Source organism: Patagioenas fasciata, chromosome 1, assembly GCF_037038585.1.
Source record: "Patagioenas fasciata isolate bPatFas1 chromosome 1, bPatFas1.hap1, whole genome shotgun sequence".
In the NCBI taxonomy this organism is placed as follows: domain Eukaryota; kingdom Metazoa; phylum Chordata; class Aves; order Columbiformes; family Columbidae; genus Patagioenas; species Patagioenas fasciata.
Window position 1 is genome coordinate 28,880,549 of NC_092520.1, and position 18,598 is coordinate 28,899,146.

The following is an 18,598-nucleotide window of genomic DNA, read 5'->3' on the forward strand; positions in this document are numbered from 1 at the left end:
CACAAGGAGAGTTTCAGTTTGTTCTTTCATTTGCCTTTGATGAAAATCGGTTCTTGCAAAAACAGTTACTCCTCAAATATATATATTTTTTTCCCCTGTTTTTGAATATCCTGCCTTTTAAGACATTGAGAGTCTGTCCTGCAGTCTGGAATGCCTTCAGTTGGTGAGTCATCTTATGTACTTATGCTGAGATTAATTACCCTCTGGAAAAGCCCGCTGTCTCGACTATGAAGGAAAACTGGGCCGAGCAAGCAGCTCAGACAGAGACATCAATTTTATTTCTACTTAAGGCAGTTGGGTCCCTTCAGGCTCTACAGATTGGGACAGACTTGTGCAGACTGGTTTCCAGCGCAGTTCCTTTGGTGGTCTCTAAACCAGAAGGAGCTTCTTCTCATGTGTGCTGGACCACAGAGAAGACTGAAGTTATGTAATGGGAAGGGACCTTTCATTTTGCCCCCATTTATAAGTTCTTTGCAGCAACTCTTTTAGCCATGGTGCCTTGTTTGATTTTGGAATTGCCTTTTGGAATTTCCTTTGCAGTACTTGTGAAAACTTCGCTCTGCACATCACTTTTAGTTGCTGTCATGTGAAAATAGTGAAGCTGGGAAGAGAATTAATGAATAATCAAATGTGAAATTGTGGCTTAGTCCAGAATGTCTCTCCCCAGGCTATTAATCTGTGTATCACCAGCTTGGCTATCATTAGTGGTTACACAGTTTTGAAAGTTATTAATAAATAACCAAGATAGGTAATGTTCTTTGCTGCAATGTGCCATCAGACCATTTCTTACAACCTGCACCTCAAGGGTAGATTGACAGTGGCTGTTTGGTATTTCTGTTCTGCAGATGCTGTAGAGTTTTCCAATGGAAAGGCTGGTATTTTTGATGAGCTTTTGTTCGCTCTTGTCCAGTACACAGCAAGCACCATCGTAAGTACGATTTATTATTAATTCTTCACTCCTAACAAATCCCTTGAATGAGAAAGTAGGAAATGCTAATGATCTTGATAGAGAATCAACAAAGCCTGTTTCTTGGACCACTCAAAATTTGTGTAACCTTAAATACGCAAAACTTAAAAACCTTAAAACTGCCTTTTTAAGGCACTTTTAAGGGAAGAGGTCTCCATTTAGAAATAATTTAAAATGTGCTACTAAAGCATGATGTTCATGCTTTTATTGCTGCTTATTCGTTTTTACTTTATAATATTTACTGGATTGGAAAATCTTGGGAAAGAATAACTCTCCTTTCTGTAATTGATTTATACATTGCAGAAAGCAAAGGTTTCACATTTGGGAGAGCTTCAGGCTTTTCTGTACTTATCCTTTGTTTTAGTGGAGATCTACATTTGTTGATACTGGTTCTTCTAGTTGGACAAATTTCTGGGTTTGGGAGATAGATGTAACTCTGAGAAAATCTATGGAGCATGTTCAAGTTCCTTCAAATTGACCTTTATCTGTAGGGCAGATGTACAGGAGAAGAGGCTTTTGCTTTGTTCCCAGCAGGATCAAGTGTATTCAGGTACTTGCTATAGCCAGAGGAAAGCTTTGATGAGATATTTGGGTAGTCAGTTCAAACCCTCCTCTCCTTCCATGTGAGCCCACCTTTGGGGTTATGTCCAGCCCTACATACTTACTTATCTTCTTAGGAGGTTTTAGTTCAGGTGCAGACTCCTGCAGACTCTGGTGTTCACCTCCAGTGTCCACATCAGCATGAAAACTACAGCCCCATAGAAACTTGATACTGGGGTACATCTGGTGCCTCTTGAGGCACACGACATCTTCAGTAAAGCACAGGCTTTGTCACCAGTGATAAAATCTTAGCGGAAATGGCAACTGACATTGCTTTTATTCTAAGGTAATTGGATGTGGGAAACACAAGGTGCTGAATGTATTAGATATACGAAAACTGAACATTATGTCAGGACAATATCATCATGACACTTTGGGAGCAGATCTGGCTTGTGTCCATCCAGCTGAGACTATGGGCAGTGTAGGTTAGCGACCACGTCTGTCTGAGCTATTCCACAGGTAAACTTCTAAACAACTAAGACAGGTCTTGTATATAAGTTCACTCACTTCTTGCTAGAGCCAACAGACTCTGAGTGGGTGGTGCATTGACAGCTTTAAAGTAAAACCCCTTCAATCCATTGAGAAAACAGTGAGCACAGCTGAAAATGAAAACTTTCTTCTCAACATTCAGGCATTTGAACGAATATGGACACCAGACCTGCCTGGCTAATGAATCAGAGAGGGCAACTAAACAAATGAAAAAAATAAAAACCAGAAACAATTATTTCATGAGAGTAGATATAATTGGAAGACAAGTTTCATCATTCATTGTAAATGTGAAACATTACAAAGTATTTTCACAAATGTATAGGTAAAAATGTTAAAACATTTAATGTTTATTGAAGGTTGTTGTGTTTTCCTTTCCCGAGATTCCTATATTTGTGTGAAGACTCAGACTACCTATGATATAGTTCACTAATCATATGGAAGGAGAGAAATTATTTCTATTCTGTTTTCAGTGCACCATGATTATTATCAGAAAAAAAAAAAAAAAAAAGGAAGTAAATTTAAGTTTCTTTTGAAAACAAAGTATCAGTTTTATTCCCTTATTTCTATACCCCATCTTTAATTTTATACATTTCAGAAAGAAAAAAAACTTTTACAAAAAAATAAAGAGAAAGTTCAGCCAACCCATTCTGTTAGTGGTAAAATAATTTACTTTTCATTTTAGAAATTTGCAGTATAGTCATTTTTGAAAAACGGCTTTCTTGACCTCAGGACTGTTCTTTGTGTATGTGCCATTATACTATTAAGACATAGCTTTTCACACAGTGCTCTGATTTTTCTGTGTGAAAGATAGATATTTGAAAAAAGGGGGGCAAGAATGATGCTTTACATTTTAAAGGTCATTAAAATAATTAGCAAGAAGCACCAGAGCAGAGTTAAGAATAAACGAAAGCAATAAAGAGACAAAAATAAATCCCAACAACTTTAACCTGCAACTCAGCCTTTCCCACGGCTGTGTTCTCACATTTTGTGGTCTCTCATTACTGCATTTCACAAACAGTGACATCTGAATGAAGATCAGCTACTTAAAACCCCATAGGTTTGGTTATATATGAAATTGGTACCTTCTGACATATTAAAGCATAAGCTGGCATAATGTAAGTGCCAGTACGTGAAGATACATGACTTCATAGTATCAAATATGCATTTACAAATATCTGTTCATTGTCTCCTAACGCATGGCCTTGCTTTGTTTCCAGAAAGTTGAGTTTATAGAATTTTCTCTAGGTTAAACTCAGGTGATCAATGGCATTGACAGTCCCTGGGGCATACTGCAATTATTTTTCCCTCCTATGTATAGGGACTTATCTTTTGTAGGACCTAAATATGATGGTTCAGAATTTGGGGATCAGTTGGAGAGAAACTGTCTTTAAACATCTACTCTGAATAACAAGGGGGATCAACTAGGTGATCTCCACAAGTCCCAAGCTCAACTATTCTGCAAGACTCTTTTTTTCTTTAAATTTTTTGTTGGCTGGACATTCTTGTATTATGCAAAAATCAGCCTACATACTGGAAAATCTGTTTCTATCTTGTTTTAGATTTCTTATTACTGCCCCAAATGTGGTTCATTTGGGCACGCACCAGACAATAACAGTTCAAGTCCATGGAACACAGCGCCCTGTGCAAGTTACTGCATACTTCAAAGATGAGGCAAGAAATCAGCTCCTATCAGAGAGGATCGTCTTTAACCTTAACCAAAATAACAACTACCAAGAAATGAAAAAGCTAATGGTGAGTCTATCATCATAGTGATGTAGATGTTTTAATCTGGTAATAAAAATCCTGTAATCTCTACTAGGAATATGTTGGAAGAGAAACAACGCTAATCCCTAGAGGCAGATGACAAAACACCAGTTCCAGTGACAGCAACACCTTATTCACCCAAACAGCTAACAAAACAATGCTTAATGTAATTTCAGTGGTGATTGTGAGTGCTCTTTTGTACCCAACAAGCAAGCTCAAGATTTTGTCACATGGTGATGAAAGATCCTCTCATCACTGTAGATCAGCGATGAAATTAAATTTAAAACCATTTAATTGTTTTATCACTGTTTGTTGTTCTGCATCACTTAAACTAAGACTGTATTCCTGCCTTTGGCACACCAACGATATTACAAACTAAGGGAAACCTTAACAAATGCACGATCTCTTGGTCAAAAAATCGTGACGTTTCTGCAGACCTCTAGGTTGATTGATTCTACATTACGCCCTGCTTTTCATCATTTTTTTCTGATACAATTCATTGAAGTCTGGCAGCATTTAGTTCAGAAGTACTGGTTTGGGCTGTTTGGTTGGAAAACAGAGCACAGCTAAACTCTGAGCTTTCAGATCAGATTCCTCTTGAGCAGGATGTTTAGAAACATCATAACCTGCAGGAGGTAAAGCTCTAATTTCAGGGCCAAGATTGTGGCAAATGAAGGATTGCAAGATGCTGATACAGCTACCAAATGACATAGTAAGCAGAATTTAACATACACATAGACTGAAGTCACTGGGCTTGAGTTATTGCCATTGGACAGAAGAATGTGCTTTTCTGTGGTGGAAAATGAGGGAAGTAGATAGTATTTCTACTTATAAATAAATATTCACTCAGTAAGAAAGATAAAATCGAATGTATTCTGTTTAATTGTGCTCATAAAATCATTTAAGCACTCCATCTGGTTTTGGCCCTCAGTTGTGTGGCTCCAAAGTTACCATGTTCATATCTGACTCGTGGGGTTTTTCCTTTTCTCCTTCTCAGGTCAAACCAAAGACTCTGCAACAGGATCTGTTCAAGAAGAGGAATCGGCCCTATATTCTGCTAGTTACCGAAAGCAGGGAGCTTTTTAAGGACACCACTCACAGCACTCGCATCCTCTTGTCTTCCAGAAAAGGCTACATTTTTATTCAGACAGATAAGCCTATATACACACCGAAGTCCACAGGTTAAAATACAAATTTTGCATTTCAGATACTGAATATAGATGTTACAAGGGCACTATCAGAAAAAGTAACAATGACTTGATCCTTCCTCATCTAAATCCTTCTTATTTAACCCCAGCTATCTCTGTGCTTACCATCCAGGCCAGATTTTGAACCCACTTTCTGCAGCCAGGGCTCTGCAGGGTCTGCACTTTGCAGCAATCCATGTGGAAATGCCACCACAGTCAAAAAGCTTTTCTCCTAACAGGAGCCATTAAAAAAATCTGCTCCTTTTTGTTCAAAAAGCTTGATAATGACGTTCCTTTGGAAAACAAAAATGGTGAGAAACCTGCAAAAAAACTCCTATTGCTTCTGCTTGCAACACCAGCAATAAGTATTCTTTGCACTTTAAGACCACATCTGTTTTGTTAATTAACAATTTAATTAAGTAACAAGAGATGGAACTTAAAAAGGTTCTTGAGTTTGGTTGCAGGTCTTGACTACAGAAGGAATATAAAAGTGAGTGAAGTGCCCTCAGTATTTTTCTGAATTTGTTTCAAAAGATATATGGTCGGTCATGTAACACACAAAGCCTATGGAAGAATGTGGGGTTTTTTATTTGTTTGGGGTTTTTTTTCAAATTTCTTAGACTTCTTTTCATTAAAATAAAATGTTTTATCCTAAATTCAGTAATCTAGTTTAAAGCTTGTAATAATTACTATCTAGAATAGCCAGAAATAAATACGTGAACACATTTATTCTTCCGTTAAACAGTAAAATACAGAATCTTCATTCTGGACAATGCTATGAGGCCAACAGATGATACGGTTACAGTTGCTGTGCTAGTAAGTATACAAAAAACCCACACCGTTTATGAGTGCTTCTTCAGCACAGAAACTATGAAAAACTTTGACAAAATACCCGAGAGTAAAACTATAGCTGTGTCTCCTCTCCAGAAATCAGTATTTACACATTGTTAGATATGTATTGTCATTTTTAGCCAACTGCAGGAGCATGGAGGAAAACGTAACATGTTAATATTAAAGTAGGAAAGTAAGCAGAGCATTTTATCTTCCTTAGGACTAGTATGTGAATTTGAGCTTTTGGATGTAGACATTTGACACCTTTTGCATAATTTTCTGTTTGTTGTCTCTCAACAGAATTCAAAAGGGATGGTGGTTAAAAAGTCAGATCGGAAAATAAAATCAGTGTTCAGTGAAAGCCTTGAAATACCTGACATTGCCGAGTACGTTACTGCAGTGCCTTGTGCACTAAAAAAGTCTTCATATCAAAATGTCTCTTGCAGCAGAACTATATTCAAGCTGAAAACAGGAGTCTTGTCTTTCTTTTCTCTTCTTTCTGCTCTGCTCTCCTGTTCTCCTCTCTTCTCTTTTTTTTTTTCTTATTGTGAATTGTCTGATTTACTGTTTTTTAGAACTGGAGGTGCACTAAAGCAGACAGTTTTGCTCTGATGTCACTTGAGAAGCCCCAGGGTGCACTGCCAGAGTGTGAGGGCAGGGAAGTGGTTTCTCTGGATCCAACCCTGGAGCCTCCAGCCATGCAGGGGTCTAAACCTGAGCTGGTCACCCCACATGCCCTTCCCGATACTGTAGAGAAAGTCACACATTTAGGCTGCAACTCATTTGATGTGTTTTAGGTGCCTATGTCAGGATGAGATGTACCACGTCTCAGCACTGTCTGTTTTTCTCCGTTGGGCATAGAAGATCCCGAGGGGACCTGGGCAGATGAAATACCTCACAGAAATACCTCCTCTGAAGTGAGGAGGACTAATCTCACTTGCTATTAGCAGGATCAAACCATCCAGATTCATCTCCCTTACCTGTTGAAGTACTGAAGATTTTTAACTGCTGAACTGCTTGAATCACCTATCAAAGTTGTCTTTCATCATGGGGCAGAGATTGAGCCTATGGTTAATATCTTTTTACCTTTAAGCATCTTGGAAAGATGAGCCCAGAATTTAATTTTAAAATTCTACAATAAGTAATTTTTGTCCTGGTAAGGAAAAATTTAGCAAACTTGCTAAATATCTGCTCAATTCTATGACTACATTCAGGAAAGCACTTCTATAAGGGCTGAGTTTGCAAATTTTAATTAATTACCTCTGATTTCAAACCCTCAGGCTTTTACTTAATATTCAGTGTGTTTTGCATGCATTTGATGTAGATTGATTTTCACATCACAGTGAACATAAACTACAGGAAATATAGTTCTCTATTTCTGAGGGTTTTCAAAGGCAGTGCATGTAACGTGGTTTGCAAATATGTTATCTTGCAGTTCTGCATAAAGTCTTTTTGATTGTTTCCTAGGACATGTGGAAGTATGTTGCTGGATACTCCCAGCAAAGAGAAATCCATCAATAAATTAGTTTGGAATGAGATCAAAGCAGTGAAAAGAGTAGCATTTAGTGATAATTTAAATATATTAGCATCATGAAGTATCTGAGGAATCCTAATTAACTATTTTCTGCTGAATTTGAACTTTAGGCCTGGAACTTGGAAAATCAAAGCCTGGTTTCACCAGTATGAAATGTCTAATGTTTCTGCTGAATTTGAAGTTAAAAATTATGGTAAGAGAATATTTAATTTGCATTATAAATGTAATACTTCATCACCGTGTGTTAAAAGATATTCCACAATGATTAAACCTGAATGTAGTTAGACACTAAGGATGAGATTCACAGTGTTTCAGTCCCTCGTTTTGTATGCCTGCCACTTGTATTTGAAAAAACACTTAGTTCTTATACAGACTTAGTAGCTTTAATGTTTTTCACAAAATATCCTGGTTTGGAAGGGCTCTCCTAGTGCAGGAAAAAACATGGAGATTAGCTCCATTTTAAAACCGTTGCAATTCTGGCTAAAGTTTTCAGTAAACGCTAGGATGAAATAATAATAATAATAATAATAATAATAATAATAATAATAATAATAATAATAATAATAATAGTAATAATAAAAAGCTACCTTTTTCTCTCAGTAGAATTCAGTCTGGAAGTTGATTAGAATTATTCCTGTACTCAGGGAAGATTTTTTTAAAGAAAGGGCATTGTGTAAAAAGAAAAAATGTAGAAATTTAACAATTTGGGGTAAGAAATGGCTTGACTTATTTGCACTGGAATTGTGCTTTCATGTAAAATTTAGTGTGTTTTATTTGGTTGGGGTTTTTTTGTTTTCTTAAAGACAAAAGAAAACCTCATGATTATATGAAAAATCTCGTTTTAGTAAAATGGGTTTTAGCTTAGCTAGTGGGTATAGCAGAATAATGGAGATTACCGAATCTTCTGCCAACACCTACATCCAGGAACAAATTGCTCTGGATAGATCTACAGTAGCAAATAGTTGGGCTCTATAGGAGCAAACTGCGGAGTGACACAGCTGATGCTGAGGGCCTCATGTCCACACTCAACCCATTTCAGGGTGGGTTTACTTCAGACTGATTCTTGTCCAGGACACTTAATGACCATTAGCAATTAGAGCTTATCTTCTGGTTTATTTTCCTTGTAAACAAGTCAATTTTCTGTGCTCGAAGTCTGCTCCACTATGTGAAGAAAAGCAGAATAAGGGAAGATGATAAGGGGACTTGCTTCAGAAGTGCACTGCTGATTCAAACAAAAACATTCTCTCAGTGGGTGTTGCCACAAGCCAGGAGTTTAAGGTATGTTTGAAACTCATGTGTCATGACCTTTTGTGTTCTTTTTTTTTGATGCAGAACTTCCATCTTTTGAAGTCAAACTCATTCCACTTCAGCCTTACTACCACATCTTGGATGAAAACTTTGTGTTTGACATTGAGGCAAAGTAGGTGTGCTCACGGCAAAGCTGTTTTAGGAGGCAGATAAGTAGACAATAAACTTTACAGTTTCCTCCTTTTTCTTGTCATTAACAGTTAACCAGCTTCTGGCTTGAATCTGACTTCAATTTTATATACTCTCTGTTTTCACTACTAACTCCAGATAATAGTGTAAAATGCTACCTGGGTCCAAGTGGTGGTGATCAAAATGGAACAAGATTTTCTGAATATTTTAGTTTTCTACTAAAAGGGTGACTATTTAGGATTTTCCTCTGTGGTGCCAGGTAAGGTCCCATGCAAACTGATAACCTGCTTTTCTTCACTTTTTGGTTTAAAAATTTAGAAACACTCTAAAGTCTCAGATGTTGCTATTTAATGTAATTAGGGTAGAGAGGTATTCCAAGTTTAGTTAAGACATTTTCTCAAAGCCCAGTGAAGTTGAGAAGTAATAAGCTAGTGCTTATCTGAGAATAATGATTTTATGCAGAACTACCTCCAGGTGAATAAATACAGTTAATCAGAGGAGTTTCCATGACCACGACTACAGACACATGCGTTACTGCAGAGCAGGGTGACACTGATCTGGATGAGTTGTGGCTACAAAGCTCTCAGACTGGACAGACCATAAGGCAGGGTTTGAAGGAGAATAAATTACACTTGATCCCATATCAATTTAGAATAGAAAGCTGGGCAATTAAAATTCAACCCATCAAAATATTTTTAATACTTTGGAAGAATCAGACTGAGCCTACACTGAATAAGTATTTTGTGCTGTGTTGCTCCAGTTTTTTGATCCCACACTGACAGATCTAAATTTGCTACATGATCTAACAGTGGCTCACCAACATATATCCAGCCTTCTTGGCTGCTGAACCTTGCAGTTTCTTAGGAGTGGAAATACTGAATGACTGCCTGTTAGGAGAATGTTCTTCCTTTGTTTACCACTCAGCTGGAATACAAAATGACTAGAACTATCTTGGCCACTTGCACATTGGGAAGATAGAGAGAGAAATCAAGAAGTTCTCTGGAGACTTAGCTTTGTATCTCCTTTTCACTGAAGTCATCACTTCCGCAACTGGAGTCAATGACTTTGATAGGATATGTTTACATGAGATCTGTAAGTCCAGGATCTTCATGCCAATCATTTAAGTGAAGTGGTTCAGTGTGGCATTAGTTCAGATGTTATAAACTTAATTTACGGTTAGATTTTAAACCTGTTCTAAAGATGACTCAGTGAAAAAAAAAATCATGGTATGAAAATGGTCATATTGATTAAAGAGTGTGTGAATCACAAACAGGATCACACAGAGTTATTGTAGCTAGTACAGTTAATGTATTCAGTGTCAAACAGTGGGCAAATTTTCTGTACAGTAATGATACAATGATACTCAAGATAGTGGAAAACGAACTGTGTACATTTTATTAAATAATCAGTATTTATCCATCACTGTTAGTATTTTGAGTATTAATGGCTTGCAATTGGTTTTTAGTAACATTAATATTTACACAGATTACACTGTTGGGAGATGTTTTAACAGTGACGCTAGATTCTATAACAAAAACCTACTAAATCTACAGAATAACTTGTATAATTTTATCAGGGTATTTCATTAAATTTCCCAGACAAAACCCCTTTGAGAGTTAGCTTTTACAACCATAAATATAATTGAGTAGTATAAGAATATCTTATTGATAAGTCTCCATTGGATAGGTTGTGTCTGCCTCAGTAGCTAATGGGGATGGCAGAGAGGAGGCAACCAGCACAGAAGGGAGGAAAGATCTAGGTATAGAAATTGCTAATATCTAGATAAGAATAAAAAAGGCTGGTCTATACAACTAGTTTGTGACTTTGTTAAGCACTGGCACTAACTAACATTGTAAGTAAATAGGCTTTCAGTAGCCTTCAACTAAATACGCACTAAATATTAGCATTGAACTATGTGAGCATATGTGACTGAAGTGCCATCACTACTGCTGTCATTTCTTTTTGATGCTGGAAAGGCCTCCAGACCGAGAGCAGCAAACAAATTATTATCATACTTAAACATTATTCAACATTTGTTGGGATATTATTTCTTAGGTGCTTTCCTTACATGAGGAATTACTCTCATACAGTAGGACACTTATCTGCATTTGGATGTGATACAAAAAAATACATTTGGCCAACCTGGGTAGTAAATTAAACAGTTCCAGGAAAGGTTCCTGTGCCGCAGAGCTGGGCTGCTGATAGTTCAGCTGGTGCATGGCACGGGCTCGGCCTCAGCTGCAGAGCGCTCCCCAAACAATTCCTGGAAACTTTTTGTGAGGAAGCACAGACCAAGGTCCACGCCAGGTCTGCATGTGGCCACCCCTCTGTGAAACATAGGATGTTTAGTAGAGCAGACACGGGCTGTGCTGTGCCAGCTGGCCACAGCCTCCCAGACAGCACTGCAGTCATTTAATTTAATGTAATTTAATTAACCTGGTCCAACAAGGTGCAGTCACTATATTTGTTGCATGTATCCTGGCACTGTATTCAAGTGGAACATTGGGCCTTCACCCCTGCAGTTCTAGCAGGTTTTATTTCAGCATTTATTGGCCAGCTTATACCATGTTGGTCTTCTACCTGCTATCCTTGAGCTCTTCACCTTGGCTGTGCTGCTCCTTCCTTTCCCCGGCACACCCTGAGAGAGTAGACAGAACCCTGGATCCACCTCCTTTTGCTTGGCTGAACAAACTCAACTCTTCTAATCCCCTCTTGCTCACTTTCACTTGTTTATTTGGTTCTATTGAATAATTATTAGCTTTAATGATGATTACTTGATGTCGTGATATGAAGTGATATCAGATAAGTGGCTTTAATATTTTAATCTTTTCTAAAATTTTCTCTTCATTTTATTGTAGCACTCAATTTTGAGTTTATGGACTGTGCAACTCCTTCATATATACTTCACTACTCATTAACATAATAATTTAAGAGGAAAAATGGGGGTGAATGACTAGATCCCCCTATCTATTGGAAAAGGGCCCAGTGGTGCTACACAGGCCTGCCTGACTTTCATTAAAATCAACATATGGAATTCCTGATAATTGAACTTATTACTCTGAACTGCCCATGCATGTAATGAACAGCTATTTGGTATATTGACTGTTGCTTCCCACAGTTATTAGTTCTGGCATTTTAAGCAGTTTTTATAAGAACTGCCTCTCAGTTATTTTCACTGGCATGGATCAGTGCTGCTCATCAGATCAATTTGAAAGAGGCTTTGTTTAAACAAAAATAAGCCTTTACAGAACTGAGGTGAAGCAGGATGTCCACAAGTAACAGACACCACCACGGCCATGGCAGGTCTCATGTAGCATATCACATGCTTTGCTGCTGGGGGCTGTCATCTGCCAGGGTTTCTTTGAGTAAGAAGCCTGCCAGGTGCAGCAACATGCCCTGCCCTCTCTCTCCGTGATCTATATGGAGAGGTGTTCTGGCCAGATACCTATCCAGAAAATACTTCACTTTCAAGAGGTCCCTGTGTGACACTGCCTAAATCCGCAGGAAAGACATGGGCTTAAGGGTGTCTATTCTGGCTAATGCAGCTTTCAAAATTTCAACAGGCAGGATCTGTCTCTGGGGGTCTTCAGAGGTACCAAATAATTTATATCTTCCCTAAGACAATTCTCTGGCCCCTTATTTTAAATGCTCTGCTCACGAGGTGCCTCATACAAAGGAATTAGCTGTTCATCCAAGGTCCCTTTGAAGGGTGTGATGTATCCACATGTGATTCTGCCAATGTGATTTACTCCATGTCTGCACTTGAAATCACCACTTTGTACATGGACCAGGAGAAGTCTTTGTGTTTGTGTTATCAGTGAAGCAAGACTATTTTTCCGATTTCAAGCTATTAGTTAGACATGGCATGCCTACAGATATCCCTATTTTATTTCAGCATAAAATTATTAGTTTGATTTATGCTTGCTTTTTATTAATGTAATGATTCACCTCCTCACCTTTCTTCCTTCCAAAGACACTCTTACGGGAAAGGGATTCAAGGTGCTGCATATGTGCGATTTGGCATAATTGATGAAAATGAGAAAAAAGTCTTTGTTCCAGGCCTGGAACAACAGCTATCAGTAAGTACTGGAGTTCAGTGGAACTATTCTGATTTATCCCAGATGAGCTCAATATTGCCAGAAAACATTGAGATATAGATCCTTGTAATACCCTAGTCATACTATACGCAACTTTTATTTTTATTTTAATGTCAAGAAACGAGCAAGGGCTGTCTTTTTTTTTTTTTTTCTACTTTTGTTTTAGATTAAAAATGGAAAAGGAAGAGTTACTTTAAATACAACACTTCTGGAAGAGAAATCGAGAAAGAGTATTTCCACTCTGGAAGGGTTTCATTTATATGTTGCTGTTACCACTGTAGAAACTGCAAGTGAGTACATTGTGCCTTGGCTGACACCATCTGTAATATTTACATTGATCTTTCTCTAGTGAGACCCTTCATATGGGAAACCTTGTCCCACTGGACCAACCTTCACTGCAAAGCTTGCTCAGGCTGTAGCACATGATAGTCTCATCTGACCCCTTTCTTTGCACAAACTTATCTTGGGTGGGATTCACTTATCTGAACACAAATGTCCAGTACCACTTTAAATGTCCTGTTCAGTTCTGTGGGATCTTCTATTCCTGCTTCAGCAGTGCTCAGGTCTCCTGTTAGTACTCTCCTGTAGGGTCTGTCCCACATTAAACAGCCCTGTGAGGAATCTAAGATAACCTAGTCCATCCAAAGTGGCTCCAGACACCTGTATGAACCAAAAAAAATTGCCATCCTTGAGATCTTGTTGGAGCACTTGCCTCAGCCATGTCTACTCCTTCTGTATAGACGGAGTTATTACTTGAGCTTGGTATCTTAACTTGCTTTGTACCGTAGCTGGCTAAACTGTTAGTCTAAAGGTAAGGAACACATACTACAGCTGCAGTGAAATGCAGAGGAAGATCTAGTTCTTGTAAGTCCTGCATGTCGTCTTATGCCTCCCCACAGTTTTATCAGGCTCTGATACTTGGCATATGCACAAGTGCAATACAGTCCAAATAGCTTGGTCTTGGTCTTCATCTGGGACATGGGCCTGGAGCATGCCTATCCAGAAGTTTTTCGGTGGCTGTTTGCATGTCTTCCTAAGGGACAGGTAAATATTTCCACAAAATCATTACAAGGGATTTGTTTGCATATTTGTTCACAGCAGTGCTAAGCACATTGGGTAGGCCCCCAGATATCTTAGAGCTACACACAAGTGAGCACTGAGTTGGATTAGACGTAGTAATCGATGGGTTATTTGGGTTGTAGCAAGTGTTATTGTTAGTAATATGAGGCAAGGTGAGAGGTGCAACTTCAGTGTTGAGTTGAATCAGCGATGAAGCTGACTTTTCCAACATGGGCAAGATTTTTCATGTTGTTTCTATGGAGACTGATCCCTTTTATTTTGGATATCTGAAAGTAAAGTATTTTGTCAGAACTTGATGCTCAGGCATTTTATATAGACAGTACAGAGAATGGATGGGATGAACTGCACTCTATATATGTCTATTCCCTTGGCTATAGAAGGAGTGTAGTTAGTTTAGAAATACTAGGATACTCAAAATCACTAAATATTAATTAGGATTTCTTAGAATCCTAAAATGAAGTCAAATGCATTGCAATTGTGCAATTCTTTGCTATAATCTACCATAGGTACTCACATGCACTATTGCCCAAACATTTATTGCAAAAGCAAAAGAGACTGAAAGACCTCCCACTACCACACCAATATGATAGACATAAAATCTCATGGTGGGGAAGTCTCTACCATGTTGTGCACATTCCTCTCGCCCCTGCATGCAGACTGCCTCCCCACTTGTGTACTTTTGGGGTTTGGTATTAATTAGATGCATGACAGGGCATGGTGGGTGTGCTTTACTGACACCTCTCAACCCTGGAGTGTTGAAGTGGAAAATAAGGACATCATTGAAAGTATGTCTCTAAATGCACTTCGTTTAAAGCAAGCCATGTAACCGGTTTTGGTTTTAGAAGCACTTATGGGTAATGGTTTAACCAGCAGTTAACTAGAAGAATGAGTGGTTTAACTAGAAGAATCCTAAATGGGAAGCAGACACTCAAGCTTTCTTATAGGTGCAAAGTTGCAGAAGACGATATTTGGCAATATTAACTCTCACCACTAGACAAAAATGAAACAAACAAAAACAGCAACAAAAAATCCAAACTCTCTACAGTTTTCTGTTGGAAATTGATGTAAGCTTCCCCAGGACAGAATCCCCAGCAGCTGGGAAAGGGAGATGCACAGCCACAGTGGCTCCTGTGATAGTGTGCCCTGTGTTTACAGGCACCTTGTTCTGATCCATGTATTAAGGGGGCATTTTTGTGTCGTGAGTAACAAACCACTTTGCAGGTCTCCACGTCTGAGCTGTTGAGAGTACACATCTGCCTGTGCCAGCTCTCTGGAGCACCACACACGTCGCACTGCCCCAGCACTGGCCTGTCCCAGGTTCTGTTACCTACTGCCTGCCCCCACCTCTTGCTCTTCCCAGGACTGAAGCTCTTTGGGGGAGGATTGCATTTCGGTTTTCTTTATATGCACTGCTAAAGATGCAATTAATCTTGAAAAGAGAAGTGATGGATGCTATGGTAACATGCAGGCACATAGTTATTTCTCCCGCAGCAACACATACTGTTTGATATTAACAGGTGGTGAGATGAGGGAAGAAGAACTCAGCAATGTGAAGTTTGTGAAATCTCCTTATGTTGTTGATCTGTCTAACACCAAAAAGTATTTTGTGCCTGGAGCCCCCTTCTCTGTTGTGGTATGTAGCATTTAGCCGACTGTGTATGTTTCCCTCCATGACAAGGGAATGCCCTGTTTATAAAATCCTTATCTGATCCAGTGGGAGTTCTGTAGGACAGAGACCTTCAAGAATAAGTCCAATATGGAGCTACTGTTTGTGTGTCTGGTTGTCTCATTTCTGTACACACAGAGCCTGCGCAGGGAGACTGAAGCCAGAAAAGCTGTATTTCTGTTTTGGACGTCATTTGTGCACTGTTGCACTACAAGGTTTTATAAAACATGTAGCAGTCTTTTCCTCACTTCCATATCAAAATATTAAAACAATAATAATACTGTATCAAGTTAATCCAGTATCAAAATTATTCTAAAACAGGTATTGGGGGAGGTAATGCATTTAAGTTTTTTAAGTTTTAAACTTCACACCTTCAAATTTTTCTACAAAAAGTAAAAGTTATAAATTTGCCTTATAATAGTTAAAGACAAATATCCCTGGCATCAGCTGAGATCTAGTAGATACTAAGTGAAAATCTGGGGCAGCTGTTAATCTGTGTTCACAGAATTTTACCTTAGCTGGAGTCCAGATTGAGTCAATTGCTATCTTCTTCTCTCAAAGCTCAAGTTTTCAAACACTAATGTGTACAGTTTTGTATCTCTTCTCAGTTTATAAAAAATAATTTATTCTTATTTGTGGGCATTTTTTAAACCCAGTAATTTCCTCGAAGTAACAGAAAAACATTTTTTTCCAACAGGCATCTGTCACTTTGATTGATGGCTCTCCTGCTGCCTCTCTACCTGTCACTGCTACTGTTACCTTACCTGGAAAGCCCCCAATGAAGAAGACTGCAGTTTCTAATAAAGAGGGTCTAATTGCCTTTGCATTCGACATCCCTAGCGATGCTGAGGTCCTTCAAATAATGGTAAAGAAAACCTAAACATCCATGTTTAAAAATATATCACTGAGAACAGCTCATAAGACAAATGCAAATTACTGTGAAGATGATCAGTTTTCATTAAATTAGTGCAGAAGGTGTAAGGTGATTTCTTACACCATCTGCATACCATTGTCCAGATGGTGTAAGATACATTAGAGAGGCCAGGGGCATGAGAGATGTCTCACTGGAGTGAAGGAAACTCTCATACATTGGAGTTTTGGGAGTAAATACATTGCTGCTAGTGATGCCTTTTTTGTGGTTTGGATGTGCATTTTCCTGGCATGAAGGATGGGAATGGGACTGTAAGGAATATCACCATGGGAAGTGACAGAAAACAATGAGAAGACAGTAAAGGAAAATGTCCTGGGCAATACAGACAGTAGGCTACCTCTGGACACTCAAAGGGTTCAATTATGTGCCCTATATAAAAAGGGAAAAAAAGCTAAGTATGAAATAACTTCAAGATTTTAAGGCATTGTGTCAGATTTGGAATGAGCCAAGCCTGAAAAAATATCAAGTGTAAATACAGCAAAAGACCAAAGAGTGTGCGAGAATAAAGTCATTAAAATCCTATTGGTGCCAGGTTTTGCTAATGAGGTCTCAGTAGTTACTTATCTGATTTCCTAGCATTTTCTGAATAACCTGGCAAGATATGAATTAAGGGTGACACTCTATATTGTCTCCTGACAGACACTTTACCCACTCTGTCCTTGTCTTTCCTGACAGGTAAAGGCTGAAGAGGGAAAAGAAAAATTGGAGTCACCTGAAACCAGTATCAGAGCTGAAAGATACCAGTCTACCTCCCTAGACTACCTCAGCATCAGCATCCCGCATACTGTTATGGCACCTGGAGACACCTTACGCATCACCTTGAATGATATTCATCAGTCTGACAGTGGAAAGATTGACTATTTCTATTATATGGTAAATAGAATAGTAGTGTATCAGTACTTTCTTTTAGAAATTATACAACCACGAACATCTGTCTAGTTACTAATACATGGTTAACCATAGGAGTGCAATAAAGGGCAGCCAATATGGTTAGTGTCCTGGCATACCCGGCTTACCATGAGAGGCTGAGGGAACTGGACTTGTTCAGTTCGGGGAAGAGGCTAAGAGTGAGTTAACAGCAAATTAAAATTACTTGAAGAGGAATTACAGACATAATGGAGGCAAGTTAACCTAGGTAGTGTCATGCAATATAAGAAGGGATGAAGGCTACAAATTATGGCCAGGAAGGTTCATTTTGGAAAAAAAAAACTTTTCACTAGTGATGAATGCAACACTGGAAGAGGTTCCCCAGAGACTTCAGGGAATCACCATCCTCAGAAGCATTCAACTAGAGAAAAGCACATCTCATCAAATCTTATGCTGGTGAGCAGGCAGTTGGACTAGAGATGTCCATAGGTCCCTCCAGAAACTATTTCTATGATTCTGTTATATTCATATATTTACATATCTGATTGTGTATGTAGTATATAAATCTTTGTAATTTTTTCCTTCTGAAGAAGGACACGTAAATACAAACACTAGTCTGTAGTTTCTAATATAATCTATAGCAAATAGGTCTATACAAGGTAATGTTTGTCTGCATAATTATGTGGATATTTTTGAAAAATGCTAAACTGACAGCCTTGAAAGCTGAAATCCTCGACAGATAATTTCTATTATGGCTGTGGCAATTTGATTTCTCTTAATCCAGATGTCGTTCCTTCCCACTCCTTCTAATCTGTATTCTTTCCTTGTAATAAGCCAATATTAAATATTATTTTTATTGGTCTTATTCCCATAAATATCCCTGTTTCAGCTATTACAGAACTTCCCGCTTTATTATGGGCAGATCATACATATACGTAAGATTCTGTCCCTGCAACTAGAAAACCTAATCATCTTATAGGGGACCTTGAATATCTCAGAAAACACATTTTGTAGTTAACTATTACTTATTTAATAAATATCATGTAATTTTTATGTTACCGTGGCTTCATATTACCTGTACCTGGTATTAGTTAACAGGTAGGTCATAGTTATCTCCAACAAATAATGTCATCAGTGATCACTGAAGG

The 18,598-nt window shown here is 38.3% G+C and overlaps 1 protein-coding gene across 1 annotated transcript in view; it reads left to right on the forward strand.

Moving 5' to 3' along the window:
- The window catches only part of LOC136106776 (complement C4-A-like), a 59,538-nt gene that overhangs the window by 10,109 nt on the left and 30,831 nt on the right, over positions 1-18,598 (forward strand). The window contains exons 2-13 of the mRNA XM_065847386.2: positions 846-928; positions 3,616-3,808; positions 4,818-5,001; positions 5,753-5,823; positions 6,139-6,224; positions 7,483-7,565; positions 8,705-8,792; positions 12,783-12,888; positions 13,073-13,196; positions 15,504-15,619; positions 16,350-16,517; positions 17,259-17,456. Of these exons, the coding sequence (XP_065703458.2) occupies positions 864-928; positions 3,616-3,808; positions 4,818-5,001; positions 5,753-5,823; positions 6,139-6,224; positions 7,483-7,565; positions 8,705-8,792; positions 12,783-12,888; positions 13,073-13,196; positions 15,504-15,619; positions 16,350-16,517; positions 17,259-17,456 (1,482 nt within the window). The 5' untranslated portion in view covers positions 846-863. The remainder of the gene's footprint in view (positions 1-845; positions 929-3,615; positions 3,809-4,817; positions 5,002-5,752; positions 5,824-6,138; positions 6,225-7,482; positions 7,566-8,704; positions 8,793-12,782; positions 12,889-13,072; positions 13,197-15,503; positions 15,620-16,349; positions 16,518-17,258; positions 17,457-18,598) is intronic.